Genomic DNA, 27,631 nt, shown 5'->3' on the forward strand with positions numbered 1-27,631 from the left:
TTGGATTTTCTTGCTCGGGTTTCCTCTTTGCTCTTACGCTCTGTCTGTGGCTCCTTCCCCTGTCCCGAGCATCTGCCTGCAGCAGCAGCACCTGGAGCAAGCCCTGCTGCTTTGGAGGAAAGCGTCGCAGTCTTGTTAATGAAATCTGAAAACGTGAAGCTTGCGATTATTGAGATTTCGGGGACTCAGAAGTAGCAAGTCCTGCTGAGTGCCGTGGGATGTGCCTGGCATCCCTTGTGTCTGGGGGATGATAGGCAGGGTAGAACTACTCACTGCTGATCCCGTTCTAACCATCCGGTTTGGGTTCTTCCCCTGAAGCCCAGTGTGAGGTTATAAAACTCCACTTGCTTTGGATGCTCCATGGCCTGAACTTTTACTGGGATGTTTTGCCTCGAGCAGTTACCTGACAGCATTACTGGCTGTTGTTCCTTGTTGACATCTAGTTCACTTTTTTGGTAGTTTTTTTAATCTAGAATACTCAGTAGAAGAAAACTTAATATTTCCAGTTCTGGGGAATAATTGAAGCAAGCAAAAATGGGCAGTTCTACAAGGGTGGTATTTTTTTAAAACGATATCCCACAAACCTGTAGCACCATTTTTGCTTCCCCTGTCTTGCTTTGAAGGCAAGAAAGGAGAAGGGGAAGTAGCTGATGTGTCTGAGGCTCTGAGATGTTCTGCTCTCAAAGCGAAGTTTCTTCAGACCTTTTTTCAAGCGTTCCTTGCTCTGTACCCTCTTAGGGCCCCGGTCATGGCAAATCCATGCCCACTTACGCACTTGTGTTTTAGCAGCGAGTCATTAAATCCTTTACCCCAAGTACTTCTGCTCCTGGGTCCCGATTGCTCCCACCTGGACGCAGGTGATGTTTCATTCTGAGTGCTCCGCTGTGGTAGTGGTGGAGAAACCTTGAGAAGTACAAGTGGCCTTTTTGTCTTGGGGGCACGTGGAAATGGTAGGCTGGCCCGCTGTGGCTTTGCGGGAAGCGGCGGGGAGGGTGGGGGCCTGCGACGGCTTTACTGGCTGCCTCGCCCACGTGATCATTCAGTCTTGGTGCTGCCTTTTGTTTTTGGTTTCTAACAGTCTGTTCTCTCTTCTCCCCTGACCCACCACAGAGTTCTACCTTGTAAATACTGTTATTTGTATATACTGTAAATGATGACATCGGTGGGCACTAACCGAGCCCGGGGGAACTGGGAGCAGACACAGACACAGAGCCAGACACAGCACAAGCAGCGGCCGCAGGTAAGGGCAGCGTCCATGGAAACCAGTTAGCTTGGAGGTGGAGACCTGGCACTCCTGCCTGGCCCAGCGCTAACGGCTGGGCTTGGCCTAACGAACTTCCCGTGTGCTGCAGGGTGCTGCTCGCAGAGCCAGGTTAATTGGGCGGCCACTGACGGTGGGGTTTCCGCATCGGTGCCTCCGAGCGGGAGCCGGGGCTGAGATTTGTTTTCACTTCCATCTGACCATTCCCCGTTCACTTTAATGAATGCAAGTGGCTGAGAAGCCGCCTGCAGTGGGTCTTGATGTTCTGGTGGTGGTAAGGGTTGCCTCAAAATGGACGTAGTTTAGGTGATTGTCGCTCACCCGGTGCAGTGAGGCCATCCAGCAGTACGTCCCTTTCTTCCATACTCCCCTTGCTTGCTCCTCTTCTGTCCGATTTTCTCTCTGAAGCTTTCCTCTTTCTGACCCTTGTTTGCGCCTCCTCTTCATCATATTGATTCCTTTCCAGAGATCTCAGGGAAGCAGTATGGCCTTTGGAGGAAGGTTTGTTGGAATGTGCCGCTCTAACCGTGCTCTCTCTTTCTCCATTTGATTTCTTTAGGCCACTGCGGAACAGATTCGACTTGCACAGATGATTTCGGACCACAACGACGCTGACTTTGAGGAGAAGGTGAAACAAGTGAGTGTGGAAAGTGAGGGTGAACCCTGACGGGAAGGCAAGATTGATGTCGAGAGTACTGTGAATGCTGCGGGGGGTGGGAGGGATGTGGCTGGCTGCTCCCTGAATTTCCTTGGACTGGCTTGTTTTTCAGGGGCTCTAGTGCCTGCCTTGGTGAGCCCCAGAATGCAGGGAATGGTGTTATCCTGAGAAAAGGAGGTTGTAGGTTGGGTTGTGGTGAAACAACGGTAACTCAGAAATTCCCACCCTCAGTTACTTCTCATTGAGGGGACATAATGAAGCTGAGGAAGCTGGGGAGACTCCCAAACCCTGACATTTCTTTGTAGGATTTCTGGTTTGGGATTCAACTTGCTTGCCTCCTAAGAGACCCGTAGAGATTTCGGTGCCTTCTTGGTTTGGAACACGCTGATCATGGTGTTGTCTTCTCTACAGCTGATCGACATCACAGGCAAGAACCAGGACGAGTGTGTGATTGCTCTGCATGACTGCAACGGAGATGTTAACAGAGCCATCAACGTGCTGCTGGAGGGCAATCCGGACACGGTAGGATTGGGTCCTGTAAATCTGGTGAGGCCTAGTTCAGTGTAACTGCATATTTGGAGACAAGACATACAGTAATGTCTAGATAATGAGAGCCAAAATGACTGACTAGTTGCACAAGTAGCATGTAAAGTGTGATTGTGTCCTGGCTTCTTAACGCTGCTCTCTGTAGGCTTGCACAGAATACGAGCATGACCAGCAGGCCCAAAGGAATAGAGGGGAAAATGCAATAGATCATTTACTTCCTATTCATTTTGAATCCAAGCACTTTGACAACAGTACAGTGGCATCTGTATAAGCTTTCACACTGCTGTGAGTGTGAAGTAACTTATCTTTCCCCACGAGGGCTGAGTGACCCATGTTGAAAGGCAGGTATGTGTCAGCTGTGGTTCATTTCTGTTAGAGTAACACGGTTTTGTGACTCTGGCCCTAAACATTTGCTTCCTAGCAATGTGCTGACTGGCTTGTGTGCCGCTGCCCATGCCACGTTTTTGAGGGTCTTTTTGCTGTTTGTTTTCTGTGGAGTTAGGCTCGACTGCTGTCACTCACGCCCGTGCCTGTCTCAGGCAAGCCAAAGTCAGCTCTGAGAACAAGTGAGCGCTTGCTTAGGAGGAACCTTCTGCCTGGTGCGCAGGATGTCATTCATTTTGTGACAAAGGCAGCAGAGGCGCAAGTTCTGTTACAGCCCAGAAAAAAGCCTACGAATATCAGATCCTTCCAAACTTCTGCTGATCAAATGTATCCTCCCAGCACCCTGGTTTGGCTGAAGCTGACTCAACTCTTTGTAGAGTTGAGGCTCTAATATCGCTTCAGAATATTATGCGTTAGCTCATTTTTTTCTCATTATTAGCCCTCAGCGTAGATGGATGAGCTGGACAGCTCAGACTACATTCTGTGTAATGTAGCTGCTCCCCAGCGTCAGGTGCTTTGCTACCTTTGGCACCGGCTGAGTTCAGTACAGTGCACATAAGGGTTCTTTGCCTTTAGAGAACCCTTTCCATTGACAACTGAACATAATAGCTGTTGGAAAATCCTTTTAGAAAGGGGGGTGATAGAAATGTGCATTGCTGAGGCAAAACTCTGCCGTGACGGTATTTTCCTCCACATCCCTCGTAACCGGCGGCTTTTAGTTAAACGGCAAACTCCTGCTATCACAGCAATTGCACTTCCTAGATGAACACATTGCTCATGAAAATGGCATCCAGGATAGCGTGCGGCAAACCCTGTTATATAGCAGTACCTCCTTTATTCGAGCAGCTGAAACGCCCGGCAGAGTGAGATGCAGGGCAAGGCACAGCTACTGCGGAAGATTTGTAGAGGCAGAAACGGAGTTGGCAGAGCAAAGCCCACGAGTGCCTGCCACTTCTCCAGCCTGCAGTGCCATGGGGGGCCCGCGGGCCGGTATCCGCAGCACTGAGCACAGGCAGTGTCTGCACTGTAATTGGTCAAAGGTCTTGGAGCTGCTTCTGGCCAGGATTCAGCTTGTGCAGCAATCCCGTAAAGGGGATTTTCTGGTAAGAGACAGACTTGCTAATTGCTCAGATACTCCTGTGCTGATGAAGACAGCTCACCTGCTGAGCTAGTTACTCATAACGTAACGTATTTCAAACAGTAAAGGAGCTGGCGTGATCTTAGCATTGGGTTAGATTTGGCTTAAAATTACAGTACTCTAAGTAAATATTTCCCTGAATTTCCTTCTGAGCCAGAAACCTGTGGAGAGAGACTTCAGAAGCCTTGGGTTTGAAGGCAGTTTGTGCCTCTCTGTTTTTTCTGTCACTGTTCCCTGCATGTTGCTATCCAAAACCAGCTGTTTACTTCTCTGCCAGTTATGTTTTCAGGTGTTTGTCAATGACTTGTGACTATTTTTAATTGTTCTAACAGTGTGCAGCATCACTTTAAGAGTATGAAACCGCTGCAGACTGTCATAAAATAAACCGATGCGGGCCCACGGCAGTAAGCTGGAGGCGTGCTTAACTTCTTACAGTTGAACTTGGGATGACTTGAACTTGCCTGTTGGATAAATTCTGTGATACTTTTCTCCCTGTGAGCTGTTATTTAGGGGAGGGGTTTTGGTAAATCACTCTGCATCTGAGAGAATAACTTAACCCAAAACGTTAACCGCAGAGCACTTTGGAACATTTACGGGGTTATCCTGAGAGCTCCCCAAAACAGTGACCTGTATGAAATGCAAGGGTTTTTTTTCCCCTAAACAGGGTAAATTTATCCACATTTTGAACTTGGGTAAGTATTTTGCCCCCTGTATTTAAGAGGCTTAGTAGATCTTTGCAGAAATAGGATAACTCATCTCCTGTTACATCAAACTGCCTGCCAGTCAGCTGTAAGAGAGCTTTCCTTGAAGGAAGCAGCTGTACTGTGTGTAGGCTGATAGACTCTTCTAAAAAAAAAAATTGGGCTGGAAACCATTTTTTCTGGAGACCCTTGTTATATTCTCTGTAGCATGTTTAAATATGTGTATACTTGCATCTTGCATCAATCAAACTGTGATTAACTTCTTTCCCCTCTGCAAACCTTCAGCATTCCTGGGAAATGGTCGGGAAGAAGAAGGGTGTCTCAGGACAGAAGGAGAGTGGACAGACAGAACCCAGCGAAGAAAGCAAAGAAAACCGGGAGAGGGATCGGGATTTCAGCAGACGACGTGGCGGGCCACCGAGGCGGGGGCGAGGTGCCAGCCGTGGAAGAGAGTGTATGGACCTGCCCTTTAATAACACCCTTAACTGTGACAGTGCGCACCGAGGCACTTTGTGCTGCATAAAAGCTGTCAGTAAAGCTTCTTGGGCAGACGCATCTGAGGAAAACGATCCTTGTGCGTGTGGCGCTGTTTGATGCTTCCGTGTCTGAGATGATTCCTTGGGTGATACCCTCAATACCGTCAGCACAAATAAAAGAAGTTATGGGAGTGTTTGGCATGGTCTCCCGCACAGCTACTGCGCTTCGGTGTTTGAGGTCTGGTCTTGTACCCTCCCTAAAGCAGGATGAATCTTGAAATTGTCTTTGCGTTGTTCTGTCTTTCAGTTCGGGGCCAGGAGAATGGGCTAGACGGTGGTAAGAGTGGAGGATCTTCTGGAAGAGGCACGGAAAGAGGGAGGCGGGGACGTGGCCGAGGCCGAGGTACGCATGGGGTTTGAGGTCAGAGGGGGTGGGAGGAGAAGAATTACGTCAGCGTATCTATCTCCTCCGTGAGGTTTGAAAGTCTCCTTTATGGGAGGAGTTGCCAAACTGAAAATAAGCACTTGATATTTCTGTTCTTATGCTTACACTTAATGCCTACGCTTTGCTTCCCCATCTTAAGCATGCCGGAAACAGTATCTAGTTCTTAATGTCCCATTCATGGAGTTGGGGAAAAAATAGGGTTTTCCTGTATAGAGGTGGGAAGTTAAAAAAAACTAAGGTGACTATTTGGCAGGTGGGCCAGTTGCTTCTTAGCAACAGAATCTGGCTCCTCCTCATTCTTGCACGTGTATGTCTGAGCACCATTGCTGTGCAAACGATTGGCTTGGTTTTTAAATACTTAACAGCAGGAATTCATTTTTCCACAAAATCTGTGGTGCTCAGGAATTGTTGCTGAGGACACACACTGCAGAAATCAGAACCTGGGGTTCGGTACTTATGGTTTGTGCCAGCTGGAAACCTCATCTGAGCCTGGAATCACGCATTGCTAATTATACTGCCAGCCAGCTGAGGTCATTCCCAAACATATAAAGACGCTGCTGGAAATCCCATCAACTTGGGAAGATCCTCACGACTTTCATATTCTGGGCATCAGAACTCCATATGTTGTTCAAGTGTTTCTTTCCCCGGGGATGCAGAGCCAAGAGAGGTGCTCAGCAGTGTGTGTGTGTATATTTTACAGGTGGCTCTGGAAGGCGAGGGGGAAGATTTTCTGCCCAAGGCATGGGGTAAGTTTCACTGGTACAAACCACAGCAAAAATAAGTCTTAGTGTGTGAATAGTACTGTTTGCGTCGGTCATTTGTCTTCTGATTTTCCTTTTTTTGTTAATAAAGCCAAAACCGCATCATGCTAACTTAAATTTGGAATGGCTGGTGTAGCTGAAGCATTCCTCTGCTGAGAGAACTGTCTTTTGAGACTCTTTGAGATGTGTCATGGTCTGAATAAAATCACTTGCTTTTAAAATGCTTCGGGAGAGGGAGTAAAAACTTCTATCCTCGTATTCCTTACAGAACTTTCAACCCAGCTGACTATGCCGAGCCAGCCGGCACGGATGAGAACTACGGGAATAGCAACAACAACACGTGGAACAACACTGGCAGCTTTGAGCCGGATGATGGCACAAGTAAGTGGTCTTCATGCACATGTTCGCTGTTTTGTATTTAGAGGGTGGGTGGATTTTGCATCCACCCAGTTGCACTGAGGAGGTTCTGCGTAGGTCTTTGGCTCAGGGACGGAGGAACGGGTTGTTGGTTCAGAGGTGGATTTCAGTAACCCTGGTTTTTTGCACCTGGAGGTGCCTTTGCATCTGTTAGGGTGACCACATTGGAAATTGGGAGCTGGATGATTGTTCTGCTGTGAGCTTGTGCGTGCTGTTGCCCAACAGAGGCACAGGGAGGCCTCCGTTTGTTTTCCAGTAAAAACCATGCTGCCCCTTTGGAAAAGTCTTTTTTATGAACTGTAGTGTGATAAACACATGCAAGTTCTCCTGATTTTTGGTGCATCCTCCAGAGAATATTACTCGGAGTTCAGATGTCTCGATAAACACATGCAAGTTCTCCTGATTTTTTTTTGGTGCATCCTCCAAAGAATATTACTTGGAGTTCAGATGTCTTGCTCTTGATTTCGATGTGGGGAGCGTTCTCTCTTTCACGGTCATCTTGTTCAAACTGCTGTAGGATGAGACCTTGTTACAGAAGGCTAGCTGAAAAGAAATCTTCATCGCTTCCCTGTTTGAAGCAAACGTTTCTTCACTGGGCAGTTTGTGAACACCAATCTGCCCTTGCACATTCTGTTGCATTGGAAAAATGGTACTTTTTTCTTTGTTTCAAGTATGCACACTATTGTAAGACACAAGTGAACTCAGATTTTGCAGTGTGATAACTGGACAGAGTCACAAGGGACAATCCTTAATCGTAAGTAGTCTATTTGTGTGGGGTTTTTTTAAGAGTGGTTGTTTGGGTTTTTTATGGAGCAATCTTGCACCAGCGTGAAGTCGAACTATTTTTCCATGATTTTTGAGCATTCAGGTAAATACCACATCTTGGTTATAAGAAGCATTCACAACCATAATAATGTTATTGCATTAGGCCACTTGTATATTTCTTATACTTGCTGAAAAACTGATAGCTTTGGAAAGAGAGAAATGAAGTACTGAAAACTGTGATACCTTTTACTACACGCTGTTAGTGTAGGGTTTTTTGGGTTGGTTTGTGTTTTGATGTTTTTTGGGGTTTTGGTTTGTTTGGTTGTTTTTTTCAGAAAATGGAAAGCTGTTTTGAAAGGGGGGAAAAAAATAAGTATGGTTTTGTAAAACACTAGGAGATTGAGTGATCATCTTCTGGCCGACTGAGAAATGGAGTTTTAAATACCGGAGGGAGTAGTGTAGGCATGTGTCAAGGGCAGTGGGTACGCTTGTACCTCCATTTCTGGAGGAAAAAGGGATGGGAGTGGATGAGCTCTACATGCTGGAAGTTTAACTGTCTAGTCTGAACAGGCTTCTGTGCGTTTTCTGGATTTTTTCTGTGTTGGTGTTTTGTGGAATTGTGGAACAAAGTGGGTTAGAGCATGGTTGGGGGCAATTGAAGATTTTTCTGACAGAACAACTCAAATTTGCTCTAGTACTACAATGCAGCTGTAAAGTTTATCGTGCAACTACACTGTTCACCTGTGTCGTGCGTGGTTGTTTTGTTTCCATTTTAGTAGCCTCAGGCATCTCTTTAACAATATCCACAGGTACAATGTGACTGGTGTACGTGGGGGCAATGAAACTCGCATTCACTTCTTTAAGTCAAAATTTCACTGGTTGTCTTTCTTTTCTGTTTTTTTGTTTCAGGACTTGATTTCATTGGGGGTGAGGGGTCAAATTATCCCCGAAAATTTGACACTGCTCCTGGTACGATACATCCAGGTGCACTAACTGCCCCGGATACCTTTACTTTATAGCTTTTTTTAAAAGAACCTGAAATATCTGTGGATATGTCATTCTTCTCTCTCTTAATTTGTTCATTTTAATGAATATTTGACGTTTGTTCTGACTGTGCTTTTACTAATGCTGATACCTTGAATGTAAATTGGGAGAGGTTAACCCAAATTCTTGTGGATTATGTAAATTTTAACTTCGGCCACTGCTTCTCGATACCCAGAGCAGCTCCGTGTCCACAGCACTGATGACAGAGTATCCCACCCGAGGGGAGGAAGCGTGAGGCAGCTTAGTCGTATTCTGCTTGTCTCACATCCAGAAAGCTGTGACTTGCTGTTGTCCCTGTGCCGTTTCCTCGGCGCGGTGGTTCAGTTCCGCAGCGATCGCTTTGCTGGCCTCCCTGCTACGTATCTGCTTAGGGTCAAAACACTGCTGCAAGGGGAATTCGTCTGGTTAAACTATCTCAGTGCTTTGCCTCTGCTTACGGCTACCTCTGGGTGAGCAACGCGCTTGATGGCTGCTTTGGCGTGCTCTTGCTGCCCGGCTGCTCTTCTTCACCTGAGCGGACCTGCCCTGCAGTTGAAGATGACGGTGGATTTTTGAGATGACTGGGATGCTTGATGGCAAAGCTGCTGACTTCCTGGCCACTTTATTTTCTGCTTTTATACCTTTATGCCTCATGAAGCCAGGAGACACCCATGAGACGATCCAGTTTGCCTTATACCTACCGAATCCCATTGGTGTCCATAACGAGGCCAAAATAGTGTTTGATTAACGTCTCCTCCATCTAACCTGAGGTCTGGAAGTCGAGGCTAAGGGCCCTTCTGGAGGAACTCACCACTTTGCTCTTGAAGGTCAGGACAGGAGGAGGAGTGTTGAGGCTGTGGAGTCTCTTTTGCAGGGGCCCAGAGGCAGACGTACTTGGAGTGCTTCTGTTGCTTCGGAGCATCTCGTGGTTCTCACCTCTGGGTTAATCTTTAACTCCTGCAAGCAGCACAAGGCCAGCTGCTCCAGTGCTGCCATTGTGTTTTTGCCACACTTTGGCTTTGTTTGCATTTGCATTCCTTTGAGGTGCAGAGTTGGGGGGTTTGGGTCTGTCACCCTTCCAGGCTGGGGCGTCCAGCATGTATCCAGTTATCAGGATAACAGTAGACCACCTGATGGGCTGAGGGAGGAGCAAGCTGATTGCTCATATCCCAGCTTAAAATGAAGAGATAGTGTATTTGGGAGGGAAAAAAATAATCTTGAAGACACAATGGGATTTTTTATTTCAGCACATTCATATTTGCAAATGCCTATTGACTTTTAATTTTTTCCCCTTTTCCTGGTTTGAGGAGCTTAAAGACCAGCAGCTCTTTGAAGGGCTTAAAGCAGAGAGGAGGGGTTGCCATTCAGAAGATGACACTTCTGAAATGGTGTTAGAAGTGTCAGGGCGTTGCTTGCGTTGCAGCTCTCCCCTTCGGAAGACCTTGATGGAGAGTGATACACTCTGTTTCTTTAAAAAAACTAAGCGCACTGTGCTGGTTAGGAAGCTTTCTGGAGCTTTTCTGGTAAATGCCCGGTTGTACATCGTGTGTCTTCGGTTTTCCATCTGTCCCTTTGTGTGCAAGGAGCACAAGCCAGGCTGAATAGGTGTCCGGTACTCGAGAAGTAGACTTGCCAGGAAAGCCCCGTCAATGGCTGCTCTTCACCTGCAGGATTCCCTTCTGCTTTTCGTGCTGCTTTGCTTTTCTTCTCGCTTCCCCCAAGTGAGCAAGACTAAAAGAGCCCTGTGCCGTGTTCCTACATGCACAAACTCTTCTTAGGGCAACTCTCCTGGCTTCCTGCTCTCCCCTGCTAACTGCAGCTGACCCAGGTACCTCCAGCTCCCACTTCACCTCTTGTGTAAGAGTTGAGCTGGTAGGATCTTCCTGATCCATGAAAATCCGTAAAAGAGCCTTCTCGCTACTGCTGTGAGGGCACAAAAAAAATCTAAGGAATGGTGGAATCTGGGTTTGTAAACCCCAGATGTGTTTTGCATTGAATGTGTTGAACTCCTCCTGATGCTTCTGGCTGGGGAGGAAAGGGTAGAGTAGTGTGCCTTGAGACTCCTGGCGCTCAAGAAAGTCATGTTGTATTCATATCCGTATTTCTAACTTGAATATTTAAAAAAAATAAAAATGTCCAGGCAGGCTTCTTGAATTGGCTCAACTTGTCAAGCAAAACAAAACACCCAACAAAACAACAATGAAAAAAAGAATAATTTGCTGATAACGTATGTACTTCACGCAATAAATCTCCCACTTCTAGGCAAGCAGTTGTTTGGATGTTTTGGCCTCATAATTAAAGTGTATATGGGAAGATCTGTGTTCTTCCCCCCAAAATCTCAGTGGGCCTGATTGTGTCCTGCAGAAGAATCCACAATGTTCTCGTTCCCCACGGGCTGTTTTTATGCTGTAAAAGGCTTTCAGCTTATAAAGCGGCTGATGCCAACTTGTTCTGTCCTTGTAAATGTCTCCAGGATTAACCCTGTTGGCTGTGTTGGGTTTTGTTGATCTGGTTTGCATGGGCTGAAAACAAGCTGCGCAAAACGGGGCTGTTTTTACGCTCTGAGTTTTTTGGGATGTAAAATGCTCCTGCTCTCCTCCCAACCAAATTTTAAGCGCTCTAATGGATTTGGAAGTCACCACATAATATTCAAAGTACTGAGGTTAAACTGTGATGAAAGAGAGGGACGGAACAAGTTGAAGATGCGGCCAGGCAAAACTTTTTTTTGCTGGTGAATTTTGCTCTCTTACAAATTGCACTGTGCTGGATTGCAGCTGAAATCTTGTGCTTTTCTCCCTGATATTTTAAGCTACTCACTTTGAGCATGTCTCTGAAATTGGTCACAAAAAATGTGGGAATTGCGTAGTCCCTTAAATTTTCCTTTCTGATTCCCATTTGCCTGTGCACAGGAGGTCCTGGTGCAGTGAGGTTTCAATGTTGGGGTTTTTTTGAGGGAAAAAACCCCACGAACTGTGTGAATGGTTCAGTTGTCCCGGGGTTTTATAGAAACTTCAGGTTTAACTGGGTGGTGAGGTCCTGCACAAGAGCTGGCAGGAAGCCCCCGAAGGAGGTGCTCTGTCCGAGCTGCTGGGGTAACACTAACTGCTCATGGATGCAGAAACTTGCAGCTACCGCAATACGCGGGGAGATCAGGAAAATGGCACAAGGAGGCTGGGGACGATGCCGGGGCTTCCTTGCCAAGCTCAGCTTTCCTGTTCGGTGTCGGGGTGTGTGCGTTGCCCTAGCTGCCAGCCCCGCGGTCCCTCTGTTTCAGCCCTGCCTGCCCGAGCAAGGCTGAGGCGATCCCATTGCGGTACCTTGCCCATGAATCGTGGGTTGGGGTCAACTGCTTTAACTTGTCTGGTTGGCAAATAGAAATCCTCTCAGCTGCTTGCAAAGCTCCCCAGTGCTTCCCTGGCTCTTGGAGGTAGAACTTTGAAGCACACATAACTTCTCTACCTGTTGTTATCCTTGTAGGTGCGTGGAGGGCAGCGACAGAAGAATGGGGCACGGAGGACTGGAACGAAGATGTAGGTACTCTCCAAACCCCTCTGCTCCATGTGTCTGCCGGCAGGCTGCTGTCCTGTTTGTACACACACAGCTACGAGAGGAACGCAAAGCCCATCCTCCCCAAACTATGGGCATAGCCCAAGCCAGGCTCCCAGTTCCAGGAGCTATGATGAATGAGTAAACATCGCTGCTTCTAAAGTATGCTCCTATGACAAGCTCTACTACACGAGACAGGAAGGGATCTCCTGGGGCATCGAGTTTGGTCCTCTCGTTTCCTGCAACTGCATGATTGAATTCTTCCATAAACTGGCCTGGGTCCACACAAGATTCTTGCTCGGCTCTTCTGGTGGAGTGGCAGTTTGGGAAGGTTTGCTGTTGATCCACACCATGTGCTGTGGAGGAGGCAGCGGCGGTTTCGTACATGTGTCACATGCCTCTGCTGGTCCTTGTGATTTGGATTGAACAGAAGCTCTTGGCTTTACCTTCTAACTTGCTCTTTGGCGTGTCTTGCTGCTTTTTGTTATCTACCTGGTGTGTCCTTCAGGGGAGGATGGGCGCTGTTAATCACCTACTTTTAACGCCTCTGTATCAGTTTCTTCTGAAATGGGCTTCAGTCCCTCCCTGAATCAAGGGAGAACTTCTGTTCTTGCAGATGAGAGCAGGGTTGGGCTTTTTTAGTATTATTATTAGTTTTGCATGCTCATTTTTGCTAAGTCTACAGAACGGGCACGAAGGGAAAGCTCTTGCTTTCCAGGTACCGTCTGAAGGAAGCGCTCCTGCTGCGTTTGGAGACGCATGCAGCTTCTCTGTCTGTTCAGTCAGGTGTCTGCTTGAAGAGAGCCTTTGATAGCCCTTCTTACCTTCAGTGTGTGTGATATGCTCCCCAGGGGTTCCTGATTTTGTTTCTACACTCCTGCAGTTAGTTGCTGGCAGCTTCTCAGCCTGGAATAAAAGCTGTTCATATTGAGATATGTTCCAGGCTACATCCCAGGTAGTCATTAAATCTCCCCTGCATTCATTTTTGAGCAATGTTACTTTCCCTTCCATAGTTGAAGTAGATCTGTTGGTCTCTGGTCAGATCGTCCAGGTGAGGCCAGGATCGTTGGAAGCTTAACTATGGGTCTGAAGCTTTTTTCTTCGACTTCTCTAGCAATGCTTGCACCTACCTGTGCAGTGGGTTTTGTAGATCAATGCTGCGTACCATCAATTCAGAGCACCTACCTAAGACCCCAGCAGCCCTAGTGGAGTTGTGGACTACAGGAAATCTGTAGAAGGATTTGGGTGGTTTTTTGCACTGGCAGGTGATTTGTACACTTGCCTGAGAAGAAGCGAATGAAATAGAAGTTGATTCTGATGGGAGCCAAATGTTAGAGAAGTTTAAGTCTAAACACTTGAATTTCTTGAGTCTTTCTGTGGGTGTTTGTCTCAAACGTTTGTGTGCTTTACTTGGAGTCCTGAGACGCTTTTCTCACTTTTGGATTCTTTGTCCTGTTATTTTTTTTCTTTCAGCTGTCTGAGACAAAGATCTTCACCGCCTCCAACGTGTCTTCAGTGCCTCTGCCTGCCGAGAATGTGACAATCACAGCTGGACAGAGGTGATAGTCCATGGTGATGCTGTTTACATGGGAAAAGCGGCACACAAGTCCCAGAGCAATTTGCCATCTCAGACTAAACCTTGCCAGCTAGCTAAAATGCCGCAGCTCTGACTAAGATGGGGGATTTAAGTGGAGATGTTGAGTTAGGAGTTTCTGGGTCCTAAGCCTGGATTAGAGTTTTCCTAGGCTCTGCTGCTGGTTCTTCAGGTTTGGCGGCATTTTGCTGTGTTAAATTAATGGAAGACATGCTTTAAAATAGAAGGCCATGCAGGATCTTGCTTGGTCTCTGTCCTTTTGAGGTTGCTACTGGCAGTTGTGAGTCGATGTTTTGCAGATTCACTCAATTAGTAAAGTAAAAGCTATAAAATGTGAGGCTGGAGGTAGGATACTGCTGTAATGGAAGTGAGGGGTGTTAACATCAGTGGGTTATCTTCTTTCTTTACCCAGAATCGATCTTGCAGTCCTGCTAGGAAAGACTCCCTCTTCTATGGAGAATGAGTCAACAAATCTGGAGTCATCCCAGGCTCCTTCCCTGGCCCAGCCGCTGGTGTTCAGCAATTCCAAGCAGAGTGCTATATCCCAGCCTGCCTCTGGTAACTCCTTCTCTCACCACAGCATGGTAAGGAAACGCTGGTCTCTGCCAGCGTGCGGGTTTTGGCAGGTGTTGGCTTCCCTGACGTTCTGTCTGCATTTGGGCGATATGGGAAATACAGTTCTGACATCTGCTTGCTTCTTGCGGGTGGCAGAGTCCTCCGCTTGGATAATTTGCCAATCTGCTCTGAATACAGAGGCATGAAGTCCATTGCTTAATTAGAAATAATTGGGATAATTCCTCCCCTGTTGCCCTTGCCAGACTTGCAACGCATGCTTCTTTCCTGCTCAGAGGAAAGGAAAAACTGTTCTTGCAGTCCAGGGCTTGCAAATTCAACAGTTTGAGAAGTGGGACTGGTTGGGAATTTGGTGTGGGATGAAATGCTGGCATCTAGTGACAGGTGAAGGAAGGAGGCATTGAATCTGAATCAGGGATGTGCACAGACCTGGACACATGGGGTTTTTTGTGTAACTTCTGTGAGCAAAAGAAATAAAAATTGTGCGCTTAATGGTGAGATAGTTCAGGAAGGATTTTCGAAACCACCTTAACTGTGAAGCCAAGTTCTCCTGGTGGTTGTCTTTTCTAGCACAACCAAATGTACGTGAATAACTTAGTACGTTTTTAAAGATCCTACCTGTTAACTTTCCTTGCAAGCCTCCATGACACTGTAAAATGCCATGGGTTGGGCAACAGGTAAATATACCTACGCTCACATGCGATAAAGGCTGAGAGAGAAGTATGAGCTCTCCTTGCCAGCAGTGCCTGTGTGTGTCTGGAGCTCAAGAGTGTTAAGCTGAGGCACCCAGTGAGAAGCAGCAGGGTACAGTGCGTTCAGGCTTATGTTGAGATGTATCTGTCCTCTGACCCAAGTTCCAAGCCAAGGGAGATGTTGACTTTGTTATTTCATTGCTGAAATTGCAGGTGAGCATGCTGGGGAAAGGGTTTGGAGATGTTGGGGAGGCCAAAGGCAGCAGTACCACAGGTTCTCAGTTCCTGGAGCAGTTCAAGACGGCCCAAGCCCTGGCTCAGCTGGCTGCTCAGCACACCCAGCCTGGCGGGAGCACCACTGCTGCTTCCTGGGACATGGGATCCACTACGCAGACCTCGTCTCTCGTGCAGTATGGTAAGGAAAAGCAGCGGGGCTCCCCAAAGGGGAGCGTGTTCTCCCAAAACTGCAGAAACGTGCTGCAAGCAGCAGTGTGAGGGATTCAGCGGAGGGCCAGATCACAAGTTCACAACCAAGGCAACTGCTGAAGAGATTAAAAGAACCATGGGTGCAAGTTTGTGAGAGTAGAATCTAATAGTGCACGTGAGTCTTTCCCTGTTCCTTTTATAGTTAGAGCAGATGAATCCGTCTGCCTCTTGTCGTTCAGTCAAATTCAGGGCCAGGGATCTGGCATTCCTGAGGCCCTCACAGAGTGCAGAACTAATTCCTGGTGTAAAGCTGTGTAACAGAGAAAGGGTCTGAAAGTGGGCACCTCTGGAAAGTAGTTCCTGAATACCAACCTTTGTCAGTCTCATCTTACTGCTGACCTGATGTTATCTTTCAAAGGAATTCAATTCTGGTGACTGTTAAATGCCAGGAAGTAACTCTACCTCTGCGCTGGCATGAGGGAATAAACAGTGATTAAGAGAGGTTCCTACTTTTCCAATGAGATGCTGAGCCCTGCTGTGGTCGAGTACTAGTGCCATTTCTTTCAGCTTGTGTGTCTTATTTCTTGCTATAGGGAAATGGCTCTGGTTCAACTCTAAGCTGAAGAAAAATCGAGCCCTGTCCTAGTAACAGTCAGTGTTGGCAGCTCCTGATCTTTTCAGACAAGGAGCCACAGAGGAGAGTTGGAGAGAATAGGAGTTGTTTTTTAATAAGCTGCGGTAAGGCTTAGGCGAAGGAGGAGGGTGGTGCAGCTGTGCAAAGACCTGAGGGTGGGCAGCCCCAAGCAGTGGTGTTGTTTGGAGGAAACTCAGTACTTGCAGGGGAAAGAGCAGGCAATGAAATGCAGCAATGTTGGCAGAAAGGGGGAAGGAAGCAGCGTCAGGCCCATGCAGGACTCTGACATGCAGTGCCTCCACACAAGGGACTCTGAAGTCCAGCTTTTCTTGGAGGATGGAGGACTTCTGCTGCGCAAGCTGTCTTTGTCCTGTAGAGATGGTGGAGGGAGCTCAGGGGAGAAGGGCTTAAAGGGCTCAGTGTTGATGGTGGTGAGAGTGCAAGGCGGGGAGTGGAGATGCTGGGGTTCTCTGCTCTCTGACTTTAACAGGCTCCAGGAGGAGTCATAGTGTGAAATGATTTTATTTTTCTTGATGCTGAGAAGCGTCACAATTTGATTTAGTTTTAAGGAAACAAATTCTGTTAACTCAACTCTGTCTCCCCCGGTAGATCTCAAGAACCCAACGGACTCTTCCGTGCATAGTCCCTTCACCAAGCGTCAGGCCTTCACGTCAACTTCAACCATGATAGAAGTGTTCATGCAGGAGAAACAGCCTGTGGTGACTGCCTCCACGACTGTGCCGGCACCCCCTTCCTCGCCGCTGCCCAGCAAAACCAATCCTGTTCCCCAGATGTCCCCAGGCTCATCGGACAACCAGTCCTCCAGTCCCCAGCCAGCACAGCAGAAGCTGAAGCAGCAAAAGAAGAAAGCATCGTTAACATCAAAGGTGTGGATAAATGGTGGGGAAGGAGGTGTTGTATTGTGTTAGAGCTGCAGAAAAATCCCTTTGGGACTAGTGAGGGAAGGGCTGAGCTTGACCTTCCTGCTGTTGGCATTGGGTGTTTGTCGGGGTGACAGAGAAAAGCTTGCCTGCCTGGGTTAAACAGCGTAATTCAGAGGATTGCAAGCCTGTAACTACCGTCGTGTGCTGGGAAATGTGGATACTAAAGTCATTTTCTATGCTGACCCCAGGGAGTGATTGACCCTTTCCGTTGTTCCTCCCTTGCAGATTCCTGCACTTGCGGTGGAAATGCCTGGCTCAGCGGATATCTCAGGGCTAAACCTGCAGTTTGGGGCGTTACAGTTTGGTTCGGAGCCTGTTCTCGCGGAGTACGAATCGACGCCCACAACAAGCGCCGCCGTTAGCCAATCTCAAAGCAGCCTGTACACCAGCACGGCTAGGTGAGGACCAGGCGTGAGGAAGGGAACGATTAATCCAAGCAATGAGCTTTGGAAGGTAGCTTGTCCCGTGGGCTTTAGTTATGCTGCATACTAGTAGACCCTTTCTGACTCTTCCATGGTCACAAAGGGGGGACAACGTATGCAACAGCAAAGGAAAAGTTGCCAGCAGACTCATTCAGGCAGCTCTATGACTGATTGGCCTGCGGTACTTATACAAAAAGCAGACGTTTCCTGCTGCCGTTAAAGTGTGTTGCTGGAAACACAGGAGGGGAATCCCCAGCGCAACTGCTCCTTGTCCCTGGTGAACAGATTCTGTGTGCTTTGTCCTGCTTTTTGCCTGGCAAAGCCGGGGTGCAGTGGAGTAAGTGTATCTACGGTGATGATGCCTTGCCGAAGCCAAGTGTTCCTGTCTTCTGTTGGGCTGACCCTTAGTATCTGGCCAGTCCCTTGAGTGCTGGGACCTGAGTGGTGGCAGCTCATGAAATGTCACCTAGAGCACAGCAGTGTGTGAGGCCAGGCTGGAGCTAGGTGCCAGCATCCTCCTGTGGTTGGGCTAGCCCTTATCTGGGTGTTTCTCTGCTGGGTTTGCTCGGCTGCTTTGTGTGGTGCTTTTATATGCTGATGCTTGGGGCTCTTTATTTTGAAGATTTGAAATGAAGAGCGCACAGTCTGGGTCAGCAGCTTACAGCAGGGCTGTTTTAAAGGAAAATGTAAACTCCTTTTCTTTTTTTTTCCCCTTCGTAGTGAATCTTCATCCACAATTTCGTCCAATCAAAGCCAGGAGTCTGGTTACCAGAGCGGCACAATACAGACAGCAACATTTACCTCCCAGAACAGCGCTCAGGGACCACTGTACGAACAGAGATCCACCCAGACAAGGCGATACCCAAATTCAATCTCCTCCTCGCCCCAGAAAGATCTGACCCAGGCCAAGGTAGGAAAATAGCTTTGCTCACCCTTTGTGCTGAGTAAGCATAGTGTGTGAAGCACTGTCTCGGGGAAAGCGAAGTGGTTTATCAAGCGTTTCTGCGGTCCTCCAGCCTCACCATGTGGCTCGTGGACTTTTGTGAGAGCTTTCTTCTGGCTGCTACCAGAGCCCTTAGTTACGTTACTTACCTGGGGCTGGGCCAGTGGGGTTAACAGCGGTTAAGTTGTTTGCAGGCCATGTGTCGTGTCACGCATAATTACCCTGCTGCAGAGTGGCGTTCAGGCTAAGGATTTAGTTTGTCTTAAGGATTTGATTCTTGCATGCTGCACGCAAGTTCAGTAACATCAATTTTGGCTAATGAACTTGGGTTGAGGATGTTGACCCAGTCTGACTACCAGCAGCAGAGAAACCTCTTGCACTCCTTTCTCAAATACATACTTGGGGGACGCGCTGGCACTGGGGTAGTTGAGCTTGGGACCGACCCCAACGCAGTCTGGTGACATGTGTTGGTAGCATACCTTCCTCACAACTGAGGAGGGAGTGTGGGAGGAGGCTGACACTAGATCTGCCTCTGGAAATGAGTAGCTGCAATGCCCAGTACTCTTTTTTTTTTTTCTCTTCTTCCTCAGAATGGTTTCAGTTCTGTACAACCCACGCCATTACAAACCACACAGGCCGTTGAAGGTAAGAGTCTGTCAGTGCAGTGGGTGTCCTGAGTCTCTTGTACTGCTTGTATTCTTTCCTTTGGATGAAAAACGTTATCTGTGCTAATAGCAAGTCCCTTCTCTGCTGGACTAATTGCTGCCACTCAGATTATTTGCTTGCCTTGAACAGCTTTCTGCTGATGGATCCATGAGATCCTTGATGAGTCACTCCCTGATGACAATAATTTACTCTGATTTGTTTTTGAAAGGCACCTCATCTGTAGGTCTTGAAGCTCTTTGCAGAGGTGGTGGTGGTGGGGTAAAGTGAGACGTAAACACGATCACGCTGTCACAAGTGTGTAACTGGCTGGCAGCAGCAAGGGAAGCCCCAGATCTTCCTGCTCCTCTAGCTGAGCCTTTGCTGATCCTCACCACTGAATTGCCCTCCAGGTGCTGCGAGTAGCTGCCCCTAACCCAAAGCTTTTGTTCGCAGGTGCTACAGGCCCCGCAGTGAAATCTGATTCCCCCTCTGCTCCCAGTATCACGCCTCTCAACGATGGGGTATCTGCATCATCCTTGCTGACAACAGCCAGCCAACACTCAACAGCTTTGAGCAGCCTGAGCCACAGTGAGGAACTCCCCAGTACAACCACCGCCCAACTCAGCAGGTGAGCAGCGTGGTGGATGGATTTCTAGAGAAGCAGAACTAGAAGCAGGGATCTGTAGTAGCCATCAGTCTGTCTCATGTGGTGGGGAAGACTGAGATGACTCATCCCATCTGAGCAGACGGGAATGGGATCTGGCCTGGTGCTACCAGTGGTGACTCTTGCACCTTAGTTTGACAACCTTTTATTCCTCCTTCCGCAGTACATTACCCACGCAGCAGAACAGTCTGTCCTCATCCACATCCTCTGGGCGAACGTCAACTTCAACTCTTCTGGTGAGTTGGGGTGTGCTCTAGTGCTGTGCACCCCCATTCCTGCTCAGCTTGGAGAGGTCTGCTGGTGTGCGTGACCTTGGGTGTGCGGCTGGTGGGGTCTGCAGTTGTAACAGGAGCTGCCAGGGTGCTGGTTGTCCCGCTGGAGTTCAGATGTTATGTGGAGAGAGGACGGAGGGTTATGTCAGAACACTGTCTGTGCACCGCTGCTCGAGGCTTTTGACAGCCTGCCTGTTTCAGACGTAGCAGCAGCTCCTTTTGAGCCTGTAGCAGCTCTTGAAAGTGCTGCAGAGTTGCAACCAGACGTCAGAGCAAACTGGTAGCTGATGGAGTGTCACTGTTCAAACACATACACTGCTGGAGCTCCTGCAGTACAGAGTCCCAGGGTATTGGCTTCTGCAGCAGAATAAATCTCCCTGCCGCAAATGCGGTGCTCAACCCTGCTTCTCCCAGCAGACAGACATGTTGGGACAGAGCCGCACGAGAGGCTTGGAAGCATTAAGGGTTGGCTGCTATCAGGACTTTGGACTTAAGCCAGATGCAGAGCAGGTTTCTTTGTAGCCTGCAGCAGCCGAGTCCGTTGCAGGCTTTCAGGAACGTCCGGGTGCAGACAGAGCCACACAATATTTTGTGTAGACAGCGTCCTGCAATATTTCTGCGTTGTTAACGTCTGCCTGGTCCCCTAACTCTCTTCCCTTCCTTCCCTAGCACACAAGTGTGGAGAGTGAAGCAAGCCTCCATTCTTCTGCTAGCACTTTCTCCACCTCCTCCAGCACAGTATCAGCCGCCCCGCCAGTCGTAAGCGTTTCATCCAGTCTCAGCAGTGTCAGCAGCCTGGGCCTCAGTCTCAGTAGTAACTCCACGGTGACTGCCTCGACTCGCAGCTCCGTTGCAACAACATCAGGTACTTCCCTGGGTATTGCTAAACCGGAGGAGGGTGCAGGGTCTGAGAGACACAGCTTCTGCTGTTTGCTTCACTGTGGAACTTTCCCTTTCTCTTTCTTTCTCAGGAAAAGCCCCTCCCAATCTCCCTCCTGGAGTCCCACCGTTGTTGCCTAATCCGTACATCATGGCTCCAGGGTTGCTACACGCCTATCCGGTGAGTGGGACGACCGGCTCTTTGCAGTCATGTCATGCCACTAGATCCCTCCTAGCTCTGTCTTCAGCTAGCAGCGAGGGATGTAGCATAGTAGCGAAACAAAAAACTGTAACATCAGCGCAGCAGGACTGCCTTGGATGGGGAGAGTTGGGATCTGCTGTTTCCTATAAAACAGCAGCAGAGGAAATATATGTGCCCATGGGGGTAAATGTCTGTAATTCTGGTCACCCCAGAGCAGATTCTGTCTGCCCGTTCTCTACAGACTCCCCAACCTTTGGTGAGCAACAGCCCTTGGTCACAGCACGGCTCACGGAAGCGTGGAGCTGTATTAGCAAGATGGTATGACAAAGACCAAAGAGTCAGAACAAGGGTGGCGACTGCCACAAAGTCTAGGGCAGTGTCACAGCCATCTTCTGAAGGTGAGGACAGATTTCGGTGTTGGAATAATTCCCAGAGGAAAATTGTCAAGTGCCTTTGTGGTCTGGAGCAGCAGTGCTAGGCATTGGTGCTCACTCTTCATTTGAACAGCTCATAAAAACACTCTTGGCAGTGTCAGTCTTGCGGTAGGGAATGCTGGCTGCCTGCACCTAGGTAATTGTGTAGCTTCTGATTGTCTGCTTCTGGCTTTCTCTCACGTTTATCTAAATGTTTAATCTAAAATTAGGTAAGTGTCTTTATCTAGTCCGTGTCCCTAACATCATCTCCTGCTCTTTTTCTAGCCACAGGTGTATGGATATGATGACTTGCAAATGCTCCAGACGAGATTCCCACTGGTGAGTACCGAAGACTGACATGGGCCGGCCACTTCCACTGGTCTAACAGCTCGCCGGTGCTGCGTGCTTTGGGTGTACGGACGGGTCAGGCTGTGAGGTAGTCCTGAAGAGCTGGCAAAACAGGGTGCTAAATGGATGCACCTCTCTGTGGCAGTAGTGAGGAGTTAATCGATTGCTCCTTTGCACCTGGGGAGTTAGGAGCACTAGGTATTCAGATAGCGGTGTCGATGGTGGGGCTAGGGAATGTGAGAGCTGCAGCAGGCAGAGCTGTTTTGCCCGACAGTGGCGTGGTGAGCTGTTGCAGGTACTTGCCTCTGATCCTTGAAAGAGGCAATGGCTGAATACTTCTATGAGAAGGGGTTTTATTTAGCAATATGACATGTGTCCCTTGTGTTGTGAAGTGGAGGGGAAAGTCCAGGCAGTTTAAGGACTGCATACCAGTAGACCTTATCTGGTTCTTCTGATAGCCAGACGAGGGGGATGGTGCATGCTACAAAAACCTGGAGTTGCTGTAGGCTGTGATCAGCCTCGATGTGGCTGATTGAACTGCAATACTCCAACATATCTAGCGGCTGTAGTCCAGAAATTCCTCTTTTCCAGAAGATACTGCTTTGCATCTTCGGACAGAGCTCATAAAACTTATTCTCCTTTTGTTTTTTCCCTTCAGGATTACTACAGCATCCCATTCCCTACACCCACCACCCCGCTGACTGGAAGAGATGGCAGCCTGAGCAGCAATCCGTACTCTGGTAGGGAAAAAGACTGCTCTGATTGCATATCCCATCAGGTGTTCGTGCTGCTGCTTATTAGTTTCCTGTGCCATTGTCCACTGGAGCTACGTCTGCACCAGCCTCCTGCACTGCCTTTGGTCTGGAGCATGTTTCTCAGCAGCTAAATTCTTGACTTCTCTTTGATCATCTGGTCGTGTCGAGGCATGTTACCAAGAAGATTTGGACAAGTAGGAGTTGATGCAGGAGTTGGAAAGAGAGCGAGGAAGGGCTAAAAGAATCTGTGAGGTGTAAAACCAGGGAACTGCTTTTCAGGTCGTGGTCAGGCAGGGGTTAAGCAGTGCTTCTCAAGCACTTGAAGTAAAAATACAAAGAAACACAAAATTTGGAGAAATTCAATTTTTTTATCTATGTGACAGTCTCATGGAGAAAGAAAACAGGGCGTTTAGGACCTGTCAGATTCAAACCAAATGCCCAGTGCGTGGCTGATCTCTCACTGACCGTGGTAGGTGCATTTATTCACACTGCTGATTCGCAGTGGGCAGCGGTTGTGCTGAGCTTTCACGTGCTTTAGGCATTGTTGCACTTTGTGGATCGCTTTTTTCCCAGCACCACTTCTCCCCTGCTTCAGCAGGTGCTTGTTTGTGTGGAAGTGCTTTTGCCCAGCACGCTGAAGCTGAAATCCCAAGCTCGGAGTGCGGCACTGCTGCATGGATAATTTGCCAAGTTAACATCGGTGATAATTAATGTTTGTGGCTATCCTGGACTCGCTTGCGAGCTGGGGCAGCACTGAGAAATTCACTGGCTTACTGTGTGAGCTCTGAATAGGGAGAGTGTTTGCATGGAAGAGCCAAGCAGGTGCTCATAAAGAGCAGCAAAGGGAGCTTCCCCGAGCCCTGCAGCCAAGCCCTTGCGCCGTGCCTGGATTGGGAAGAGAGGAAGCGATATTTCTGAAGTACTCTCTGCGGGCTTCTGGGCCTCTGCCGCAGCATTTGATTCATTGCCACCCAGCAGGAGAGGGAGTTGTGAGCCCTGCTGTAAAAAGGGGCTGTTCACACATCCTCAACTGGAAGATATTATACTCTTCTCTTCAATGAGGAGCTGTTTGCCGGTAGGACAGGGCCCCCAGGCTGCTCCCCTGGCCTCCTGTCTGGCTCTGGAGAGAGTTGAGTTGTGTTCAGGGCTGCTGCTGATGCACGGAGAGGGCTTAGGGGAGAGCTCTAGCATCTGGGCTCTGTCGCTGAGCAGGCAGCCGGTGGCAGGTTTATTCAGTGCCGGATCGTAGGTTGACATCAGGCGGTGCAGCGCTGTAGATTGGCTGCTGTGAGTTTCCCTTCCCCTCTGAAGCCTTCCTCTCGGGGAAGAGGAGAGCAATTAACAGCTTTGCCTTATTAGTGCGCAAGGGTCTGAGGGCTTGCAAGGGCTGCAGTGCTCAGTAGCTGTAGGAGGGGGGTTGATTCAAGGCACCGTTGATGAAAAGGCTGGGTCACCTTTGGGCTGAGCTAGAATGGGCCAGGATTTGACATGTCTGTTCTTCAGTCTTCTTTCATCTCCTGCATTCCAGGTGACTTAACAAAATTTGGCCGAGGTGATGCCTCTTCCCCCGCTCCTGCAACGACTTTGGCCCAGCCTCAGCAGAGCCAGACCCAGACTCACCACACCACGCAGCAGACGTTCCTGAACCCAGCGCTGCCTCCTGGCTACAGTTACACCAGTCTGCCGTACTACACAGGGGTACCAGGGCTCCCCAGCACCTTCCAATACGGGCCCGCCGTGTTCCCTGTGAGTTTTCCAGAGGCAGGGCGTGGGATTCGGGCAGGAGGGCAATGCAGCCAAGCCTCTCCTCACTCTGCTTCTCTCCTTTCTGTAGGTTGCTCCTACCTCTTCCAAGCAGCATGGTGTGAATGTCAGCGTCAACGCATCAGCAACCCCTTTTCAACAGCCCAGCGGCTACGGCTCTCATGGATACAGCACTGGTAAGAGACCCGACAGAGCATCTTTCCCAGCACCAGTTACCGACAGTGGCAGGGCTTGTTCACAGTCTCGCTGGCCGTGTAAGGGGACTGCTCCCTTACTGTGTCCAGCAGCAAGGGAGGAAAATGGCTGTGGTGCAACTTGCAGGTCATTTGATTCTCCTTGGAAAGGCCCAGGTTTATTCTGTATCCAGGTCCGGAGCAGGTTTGAGGAGTACAGAGCACTTCACGCCCTCCTCTGTGCCCAGCAGTCGGATGGCTGGGGCCGTGGACTTGCATCAAAGAGCTTAAGCTGCTGAATTGTTTGGTTTTGTTTTTTATTTTTTACTGCCTGTATGTGATTGATAGAACAGTAGTTATTCTAGATTTGAGCCTGGGAACTTGTTTGACTCCTGTGTTTGGCAGATGCATGCTTTCTAGAGAAGTGTCTGTCTTGATTCAAAGATGCAAGAAGGTTGTGAACCTGCCACTAGTCTTGGTACTGGGTTTCACTGGTTAATGTCTGGCTGTCTATAAAGGGCCTGTGTTTGGGTCCCTCTTCCAGCCTTTAAATTCCTGTTGTGCGCTTTTTCACTACGTTAGAGCCCTTCCAGACGCTATTTTCTCTTTGCGAAGACACTTCAGCTCTGTACCAGGTCACCTGGTACTGAGTCTTTCAAACCTCTTTCATTTCAACACTTTTTCCAGGCCCTAAATGATTGCTGAGGCTTTCCTCTGTACCTTTTAGAAACAGCCAGCATCAAACACGGGTTGTGTGCCAGTGTTGCCAGTCATTCCACCAACCATCCCAGCCCACAGCTGAGTCGCCTTTACATGCAATTGCCTGTTTTACAGCCAAGGAGCTCTTGGACCGTTCTTGTTACCGTGTCATGCCGGGAGTTTGTTTCCTTGTCTGTCTGCTGCATCCCCCCAGCTCTTCTCAGAGTTGCTATTTTCTGGGCTCTTCAAGAATGTGCATTTCTCTGGGTGGCAGCAGGTCCCTAAATTTGTTTCTGGAGGTATTCAGAAACTGCTCGTGTCCAGAGGAAAAGAGCTTACACTTGTACAGGCACTTTGCAGCTTGGCCTTGATGAGACCCTGCTCCCTAGGACGATATCTGTCATCACCGGCTGCTGGGCCACTAGAGCTTTCTACCTCCCGATGCTGGCGTTAGCGGCAGTAGCTCCTGCTGAACCAGTGGCTGCTGCCTGATGCTTCCTTGCCTTTCCTTCTCCCCAGGTGTATCTGTGACATCCAGTAATACAGGAGTGCCGGACATCTCGGGCTCTGTCTATTCCAAAACTCAGGTTAGTGTCTGGTGTGCGCTCCAGAAAGGTGGCACTTTGCTGGGGAGTGGAAGCCCAGCTCTGAGTGAGCCTCCCTGGGCCATGAGGTCTCTTCCCCTTGGAGCAGCCAGCCAGGGAGAAGGGAAATGCTCGGCCTTTCCCAAGTTAGAGCAATTCCAAGCCCAGGCAGAGCCATGGGCAGAGAGTTTGTCCATTCTCTGCACCACGCACAGACTCCCGGGCCCGTGACTTGTAGAGCCGGGAAGGGGCACGCTGCCAGCCAAAGGCAGGGGAGCGCCGCCCAGCTCCCAGCCCTTACTCCGCCATTGGCGTCTCCTCCTCAGCAATCCTTCGAGAAGCAGGGCTTTCACACTGGAACCCCGGCAGCCTCCTTCAACCTGCCTTCGGCGCTGGGCAGCGGCGGCCCCATCAACCCTGCGACGGCGGCGGCGTACCCCCCCACCCCTTTCATGCACATCCTGACCCCGCATCAGCAGCCCCACTCGCAGATCCTCCACCACCACCTGCAGCAGGACGGGCAGGTAAGCGACCCCCCCGGCCCCCCGGCCCTTGCTGGGGTATCTCCTAGGGCTCTCGCTCCCCCCCGGCCCCCCTCTCCCTCCCTCCCTCACGCCCTGCGGCGGACACACGTGGACACGCGGTGACACGCACATGCTCACACCTGCACATACACACAGGGCCGATAAAGAGGACGAGGTGAGGAAGGCCCGGGGTGCGCTCCGCTGGGGGGTACTCGGCACAGCCCCCTTGCTGCCGGGCCGTACCAGGTACGGTCGGGTAGTGCCCCTTCACGCAGACATGCCTGGTACGCCCTGACCTCCCCCTTCCTCGGAGTGGCGGCTCCGCAGGCCAGCAGCGAAGGGGTTAACTCGCCACAGCCACGACCCTGCCGTAGCTTTCAGGTCTAACCGTGGATTTCTATTGTCATAGTTTGTCCCTTTATTTTACATATCCTGGTACTGCAACAGCTTCCATATTTGCAGATGATACTGTGCTGCCAACGCCAGCAGGAAGACCAGGTAATGAACCTCTCTGATAATGCATTGCACTTGCCCTGGGGTCTCCCCCCGCCCCTAAGGCCCCCCAGGCTCACGTAGCCCCTTCCTTCTCCCCCCCGTGGCCCCGCCAGGTGAGGAGAGAGGCCCTCAGTCAGTATGTGCACACACACACCCGCGCGCACAGACACACACCCCCCTGCTCGACCCTTTTCCCCCCCCTTTCCCCCCTCCCTGCCGCGCGGCAGCCCCCGTGGAGCTGCCAGGGCCCTCGCTGCCTGCGGTCCTGGCAGGGTGCTGGTCTGGAGGAAGGCGCAGAGCGGAGGGAGGGTCCTGTGGCTGCTGGGGCGGCAGACAGCATGGCGCGAGGGCCACCGGCCAGCTGCTTGGTGCAGGAGGCGGCCCGTGCCCTGGTGCTGGTGGCCCCAGGGAGCTTGCGCTGGGTCAGTGAGCACCGAGGAGCCGTAGCCCGCAGCGCCCGGGGTCTGCGGGCTGGAGCCGTCCTGTGGGGATGGCGGTGCCCGTGGCCGAGCCGCCCGAGGCATGCCAGCATCGCCCTGCAGAGCAGGCCGGGGTTGGGACCCCGGGGACGGCAGCGCTGGTTCCCTCGCGATAACCGCCTGCTTCTCCTTCTCGCCCCCTTCCCGCAGAGCGGCTCCGGGCAGCGCAGCCAAGGCAGTTCCATCCCCCAGAAGTCCCAGGCCAACAAGTCTGCCTACAACAGCTACAGCTGGGGCGCCAACTGAGGCCGGGGCGGCCCTCGCCCACCACTTGCTTCCAGAAGAGTATCCCACCGAACCCGACGCCGAAGGATCCCGGGGAGGAGAGCACCCTGCGGCGGGGCAGCGCCCGGGCCCCGCAGCCCCTGGGCAGGGCGGGCCGGCCG

General features: G+C 50.0%; 1 protein-coding gene and 1 non-coding gene across 7 annotated transcripts; both read left to right on the forward strand.

The window, feature by feature from the left end:
• Nucleotides 1–1,113: 1,113 nt before the first annotated feature.
• Nucleotides 1,114–27,604, forward strand: UBAP2L (ubiquitin associated protein 2 like). 6 transcript variants are annotated; one of them, XM_059832368.1, is made up of 27 exons: nt 1,114–1,240; nt 1,821–1,898; nt 2,331–2,441; nt 4,974–5,175; nt 5,472–5,567; nt 6,310–6,355; nt 6,639–6,751; nt 12,053–12,105; nt 13,595–13,680; nt 14,128–14,299; nt 15,194–15,395; nt 16,650–16,927; nt 17,210–17,382; nt 18,127–18,316; nt 18,940–18,994; nt 19,448–19,622; nt 19,822–19,894; nt 20,600–20,795; nt 20,902–20,990; nt 21,710–21,763; nt 22,431–22,512; nt 24,056–24,273; nt 24,362–24,467; nt 25,683–25,750; nt 26,074–26,271; nt 26,719–26,769; nt 27,396–27,604. In XM_059832368.1, the coding sequence occupies exons 1-27, from the start codon at nt 1,151–1,153 to the stop codon at nt 27,489–27,491; spliced, it is 3,351 nt and encodes a 1,116-aa protein (XP_059688351.1). In that variant the 5' UTR covers nt 1,114–1,150; the 3' UTR covers nt 27,492–27,604. The 6 variants fall into 6 exon arrangements, with proteins under 6 accessions (XP_059688351.1, XP_059688352.1, XP_059688346.1 ...); XM_059832369.1 differs by having other exon boundaries at nt 4,974–5,142; XM_059832363.1 differs by having other exon boundaries at nt 4,974–5,142; nt 21,716–21,763.
• LOC132320167 (small nucleolar RNA SNORA58) lies at nt 22,194–22,328 on the forward strand. Its single transcript, XR_009484552.1, has one exon. It is a non-coding gene; the product is annotated as a small nucleolar RNA SNORA58 (small nucleolar RNA).
• Nucleotides 27,605–27,631: the final 27 nt, after the last annotated feature.

Source organism: Gavia stellata, chromosome 33 (genome assembly GCF_030936135.1).
Source record: "Gavia stellata isolate bGavSte3 chromosome 33, bGavSte3.hap2, whole genome shotgun sequence".
In the NCBI taxonomy this organism is placed as follows: Eukaryota; Metazoa; Chordata; class Aves; order Gaviiformes; family Gaviidae; genus Gavia; species Gavia stellata.

Bases quoted from the DNA above. Each gene is read 5' to 3' on its own strand.
- UBAP2L (XM_059832368.1), top strand. From the start codon at position 1,151: ATGATGACATCGGTGGGCACTAACCGAGCCCGGGGGAACTGGGAGCAG. The intron at 6,752-12,052 runs GTAAGTGGTCTT...TTATCCTTGTAG, and splicing joins TGAGCCGGATGATGGCACAA to GTGCGTGGAGGGCAGCGACA. The intron at 18,317-18,939 runs GTAGGAAAATAG...CTTCTTCCTCAG, and splicing joins AAGATCTGACCCAGGCCAAG to AATGGTTTCAGTTCTGTACA.